The sequence below is a fragment of the Molothrus ater genome, chromosome 6 (genome assembly GCF_012460135.2).
Source record: "Molothrus ater isolate BHLD 08-10-18 breed brown headed cowbird chromosome 6, BPBGC_Mater_1.1, whole genome shotgun sequence".
Classification (NCBI taxonomy): domain Eukaryota; kingdom Metazoa; phylum Chordata; class Aves; order Passeriformes; family Icteridae; genus Molothrus; species Molothrus ater.
Window position 1 is genome coordinate 47,382,847 of NC_050483.2, and position 6,000 is coordinate 47,388,846.

Below are 6,000 nucleotides of genomic sequence, written 5' to 3' on the forward strand. Positions count from 1 at the left end.
ATGGGAGAAGATGGGCACAGAGAAGAATAGCCCTGAGCAGACTTGGAGCCAGCTTCCTTTGCAGATCAGAAGCAGCTTTGCACATGTAAGTTTGAAGACAGTGCTGGTATGGCAAAGCTACATTGACTTATTGCTCTAACTTAATATCAACCAGAAGCAAAGGCTTGCTCTGTCTTTTTTTAGAGCTATTGACTACTTTTAAATCCCTGGAGGTTCTCCTCCCTTAGGCTGGTAATAGAGTGTCCTCAGAAAATAGTGGATAATTTTCTCAATTACTTTTCAGACAAGATTAACACTATCATGGCCAGTCACTTGCTACTCCTGCTCCTGTCTACTTTAAAAATATTATTTTAGAGAAAAACAAAAAAAAAAAAAAAGAAAAGAAAAAAAAAGGAAAATTTGCTTTATTTCTCAATACTTCAGCCTGAATCTCTGTAACAATTTCCCATGATCATTTTTAAATAGTCAGGAAAGAACTGACATTTAAAAGCATGGGCTTTATCACTATTTGTTTCCCTTCTCCTGTCACTGGGTGAAATGTGTGGTTGTTAGAAGATAGAAGTAGGAACATAAATATTACCTTGATGGGTTTGTCTTAAAGGCTTTGTTTTAAAAACAAAGATATTTTAAGTTTGTTGAAATCTGCCAAGAAAAGGAAATACCCAAATTGAGGGCCTCAGGGAGGAGAGAAATAGTCAAGGACTACAGCAAGAGGACAGAATAGTAACAGTAATACAAAGCAGCAGATAACAGTAGCAAGATAGAATCAGGAGAAAAAGGAAGGCATTTGGCTCCTTTTCAAGGAAAAAAAATCCCCCTGTTGATGTCTATTAGTCTTCTTATGAAAGAAATGAAGGCTATTACTTGTGTCTTCTAAAGGTAAGCAGAAAAAATCACTAGAAAATATGCTTTAGGGAACAATCTTGCTCTGGCAGGAGATGATGAAATAATACTCCATTGTTTCTTTCTTAATGCTTGCAATTCAAGGTAAACTGCCTTTACAGCATGTGGCAGGAAAAGTGTTTTGAAAGAGCCACACCTTTCTATGGCCAGGTCAACTAAATGAATCTGGCCTCAAACTTTACTGCTTATTTGCTCTGGCAGACTCTCCCATGGCCCCGAAGGCTTTGGAAGAGCTTTGCAGGTAAGGTGTACCTGGAAGCCCAGCAGGCTGCCAGGCAGTGTGTGGCACAGGGCTTGCCTTGGCAGGGGATCACTCTGGAGATGGATCCCTTGCTCCCTAGCTCTCCCAGCCATTCCTCTGCTGCTGGAGGTGCCATGAGCACCTTTTCTTGGCCTATCTGAAACTTGGTTGCTTGTTGGGCACAAGGCTTTCTTAGCACACTGAGCAGTTGGCCAGTCTAGACATATGCTGCCTGGACTTCAAGCTGATACATTTTTCCCCTGATCTGAAAATAAATAGAGTTGACTTTATGGATTTGTGCATTTGATGTGAACATGTTTTGCAAAAAGAACAAATGCTTTAAAATATTTATGGAAATTAAAATCTGATCCACAAATGTCCAGGGAAGAACAAACAGAAAGTGGTAACTGGTGGTTTCCTTTTGCAGTCTCTGTCTCTGAAGTTTATGCCTGTGGAATATTTCTCTTTAATTCATGGTATCTTTTAGAAACAGTGTTCCTAGTCCTGTTTTGCATACCATGGAAGAATAAATCTGCATGTGGTCAGAACTGTTTAGTATTTTAGTAGAGTCCCATGGGGTTGCAGCAGTCCACAAGCACGTTCTAGAGAGTGGGATGGGAAAAGAGGATTAATACAGTCCCTGGAGGGTGGCCTTCTTGTGACTTTTTTTAATCAGGTAAAAGGAGGAAAGCTTTAACAGAAAAGTGCAGTTGACTGAAGGCACAGAGACCTCTAAAAGCCTGCTGATGTAGCAAGAGCTTTGTCTCTTGGTAGCAGTCTACAGAGATGAGATGAGATCTCACCAGTGCTGCATAAATCCCAGGACAGCTCTGTGCAATTCACATCAGTTAATCCAGATCCATGTTTACAAAACCAGAAAAAATGTGTCCCTGTTATTTATCATGATTCTTTCTGCACTTTTTAAAGTTATGTCAAAAGCCTCTGACAGAATCATCCCTTTCCTCTTGTCACAGAACTGGCTACCATGCTAATAAGAAAAGATTGTGGGTTTTGTTTTGGTTTTGTTTTTAGTAAGACAAATGTTTCTCCTTTGATTAGCATCTGACTGATTCTTTTAAGTGTCTCAAGGCAGGGCCTAAGGAGGAAAAGCCGAGGTGGGAGGGAAGGCTATGCCACACTAAGTCATTGTGGGGACAAATGCGTGCAGAGGGGCTGGGGGATGTGAGAAAACAAACACGCCTGCTGCTAGAGATGGAGCAGGGCAGGGGAGCAATGATGCAACAGCACAGAATTAGCCAGGGAGAGAATGGCTTGTGAGACTGAAGATAAGACAAGGATTATGACTCAACATGGAGAAGGGAATCTTGGGAGGGGTTCAACCATGAAGGAATTTCAGTCACAGGAAGGATGGAAGGCTGGCATGCCAGTGAGCATTCCACACCTGCCCTTCCCATTGGAATCTGCAGATGGGAGCCTAGTTTTGGGAAAACTGGAAAAAAGCAGGCTTAGTGTTTGTTCTTCCACAGAACAGCAAGCAACAGCACAAGTACAGTTGATGAATGGGTCATTCATCCAAATTCCAAATTATTGCAAGGAAAGGCTGGTGAGCTCCTTGGCTTTTGTATTTCTCAGAGCCTGTTTCAATTTTTATAAATGTAATTGTTTTAGAAAAATAATTTTAGATCATGTGAGTAGTTTCCCAGAAATATGTTTATCAGAGGGTTTTTTTTCTCTGCTCAATTGACTGATAGGGGAGAGGTTGCAGGAGGCATCCCTTTTCACCCAACTGCGCTTCCGTGAGAAATTCACCTATAGTTTAACTTAAGATTAGCTACCTCAATACTTGAGAAGGACAGCAGGAAGGTAGCGCTGGCAGAAATTTTTATGACAGGACATTGCTTTAAAGGTTGTTTTTGTTGTATTTCTGTTCATTTTAATCCACAAGGAGCACAAATCCTCTTTGTCATTCATGGCAAGAGACAAGATGCTAAAACAAACAACATCTCTCTAATCTCTTGGGAGTCACTAAGTTTAGATCAGGGAGTAAAAGATGTGGAGTCTCCACTTTGTTTTACCAAGAAAGAAACTGTAATTGGTCTGTTCTTGAACGGCACTTGGCTGGCTCATCAATCACTTCTCTGAAGACTTATATTATAAATAAACTTTGAAATATCGAAGTGACGCATTTGAGATGAGCTTTGCTGCTGTTCTGATTCTCCAAACTGGATGGGCGCTCTCCCTCACTGTGTACCGATTGCTCCCAGTCTCTCTTGCTGGCCACCCACATTACAATCAAGGTCACACAACACCACGGCGTCGGAGTTGGCAAAAGCTGATTCAGCCCTTTACCCAGAAAACCCTCCATTCAATTCGCAATCAATACCGAAACCCCACGGCAAGGCACGGCCGCCGGGGCTCCGCTCCGCCGCTGCCTCTTCCCGTGCATCTTGCCACCTACAGCAAAATGCGCTTCCCAGCCCTCCGACCGCCGGCGCGCCGAAGAAACTCAACTCCATCCTGCTGGGACCGAGCACTCTCGGACCGAGTTCAGCGCTCCGGGGCTGGCACGGCCGCCCGTCCCGCACACCCGCCATCCCGCAGCGCCCGGCACGGGGGGCCCTCGCCGGGGACAGCTGCAGCTCTCCCGGCTTCGGGGCCGCCCGCGCGACCACCGCCCCGCCACGGCCTCCTCCCCGCAGCGCCGGGGGTGCCGGCGGGGCTCTGCCCGCGGCCCCGCTTTTCCCCCGCCCCGGCCCCGCCGCCCCCGCGCCCCGCAGCTGCGAGCGGGCTCGGGCGGCCCTACCTGGAGGGACCCCCAGAGCGGGTGGAGGGCACAGTGCAGCAGCAGGGAGGGCCAGCAGCAGCGGAGCAGCCCCAGCAGCTGCCGGAGCAGCATCCCTCCTGGGCGGGCGGGCGGGGGCGCGGGCTCCGGGCGACCTGGGGAGGGAGCAGAGCGAGCCGGCAGCAGAGGCGTTGGCTCGCACCCATCCCCGGAGCGCGACTGTCCCAACTTTAATTCTGGAGGGGAGGGAGGGAAGGCGGGAGGGAAGGAGGGGGGGAGGGAGGCAGGGAGATGGGCGGGTGGGGAGGGGAAAGAGTGGTCGGGAAAACCCAGAACCCTGCAAGTCCCGGCTCCCTCAGCAGGGAGACGCGCCTCCACCCCCGCCCTGCCCGCCTCCCTCCCTGCCCGCCCCGCCGGCTTCCCCTCCCTGGGATGCTCCGGCTGTCGCCGCCAGCAGCCTCTCCGTGCCGGGGGCTTCCCGGCCGGCGCTCACCGCTGAGCTCGGGGCTCCCGCTCACACGGGAGGGGAGCGGGAAAAGTTTGGAGCCAGGCGCGGAAAAAAAGAGGCAGGGTCGGGGCCGGGGCCAGGGCCGGAGCCGGAGCCGGAGCCGGAGGGGAGAGGCGGGGAGAGCGGCGCGGCCGCGCAGCCCGGGCATTGCATCTGCCACCGGCCCGCCGCCGCTGCTGCAGTGATTTTTCAAGCCCATCGAGGCAGTCCCTTCCGCGCACGGCTCCCCTCGTCTCTCCCTCCCCGCCCGGGCTCCTCCCGGAGGCAGCTGCCCTCCGCTGAGCCCCGGGCGGCTCGGGGACCTGCGGGAGCGGGGAGCGCCGCACCCGCCCCGCGCCCTCCCCGCCGCCGAGAGCCGGAGCCACCCGAGGGAGGCGCGGGATGAACCGGCACCCCCGGCCTGGGGGAGCCCCGAACTGCGGCCGGGAGGTTTTGGGGTTAGTGGTTGTCGGTGTTCCCTTCTCTCCTGAGTGACGCAAGGGTTTGTCCTCTGACAGGCGGGACATGGGGCTGGGTTGGCCCGCTGTCTCTGGGATGAAATAGGGAAGACGCTTCATGGCATTTGTGGTTCTATGTTCCAACAAAACACGCGGAAATGTGTAACAGTGCATGAGGGGAAGTGGATGGATAGACCACCCTCCAATATCGAGGCATCACAGGAAGGAAACAGTAGGAAATCAAGGATGAAGATGGTTTTGCCTCCAATGAAGCACTAAAAGCAAAACAGCTGTTTTGTGACTTGGGCTATTGCTGAAAGTTGGGCCTTGTGGGTATCAAGATGACCATAAAACACTTGTTATTGGGTCCATGACACAGGGATCTTGTTTTCAATGTTTCAAATGCAGTAAAGCACATGGGTATGAACAAAATACTAGTTCCAAGGTTTACATTTCATACTGAGAGATGAATGAGTTTGAGAATATCGACTTTAGTTTTTCTTTGTATTTCTTTCACTCACTCAGCCAAGTTTAATCATCGGTTTCATAAAAATGTGCTCAGAGAAGAAGGAATGGAAATACATTAACCTCTGAACTGATACACAGCTAAAATTCTTTTTTCATACCACTGTTACATTCATTTCATGTCCATTCATTTCAGCCCCGACAGGCACTGTTTTAAATGTCAGGACTATCAGGCCCAGCAGCATTTTACAAATGAGAACAGCACACTGGAATTTAATGGTGTTACACCTGAGTTGAGGTGGAGTCGTTGAACCCAGGCATCTGTTTGTAAATCCCTGTCTTGTGGTTTTATAAGATCAGAATTCAGAGAGGCAGAGACATTATGATCTTGAGTATAGGCAGAAATTGTACAGCAAAGATATTTTCTGTAATGATGCTGAAAAAGATGGCGTCCTTTTCTGTAAGCCTACTGTGTAATACGCAGGGCTTAATATAGTGTGCTCATTCAATTATAGTTTTAGTGAGCTGGAGTCACAAGAGACAGCAAAGCTTTTCAGGCTTTCTGGTGATTTCCTGAAGGTATTTCAGCACTTGGTCACAGTACAGAACATAATAAATTGCACCATCTGTATACATAGTTCTTGGTTCCTGACAGAATGAGAGATAAGGCTTTAGGCATTGTATGCCAAAAAAATACAACACA

The 6,000-nt window shown here is 49.0% G+C and overlaps 1 protein-coding gene across 2 annotated transcripts in view; it reads right to left on the reverse strand.

Moving 5' to 3' along the window:
• Window positions 1-4,187, reverse strand: part of PRIMA1 (proline rich membrane anchor 1) — a 50,707-nt gene extending 46,520 nt beyond the window's left edge. Inside the window, exon 1 of one of the 2 annotated variants that reach the window (XM_036384820.2) lies at window positions 3,909-4,164. In XM_036384820.2, the coding sequence (XP_036240713.1) occupies window positions 3,909-4,001 (93 nt within the window). In that variant the 5' untranslated portion in view covers window positions 4,002-4,164. Of the gene's footprint in view, window positions 1-3,908 lie in introns of both variants that reach the window. The other variant, XM_036384821.2, reaches the window with a different exon arrangement.
• Between the last annotated feature and the right edge of the window lie 1,813 nt (window positions 4,188-6,000).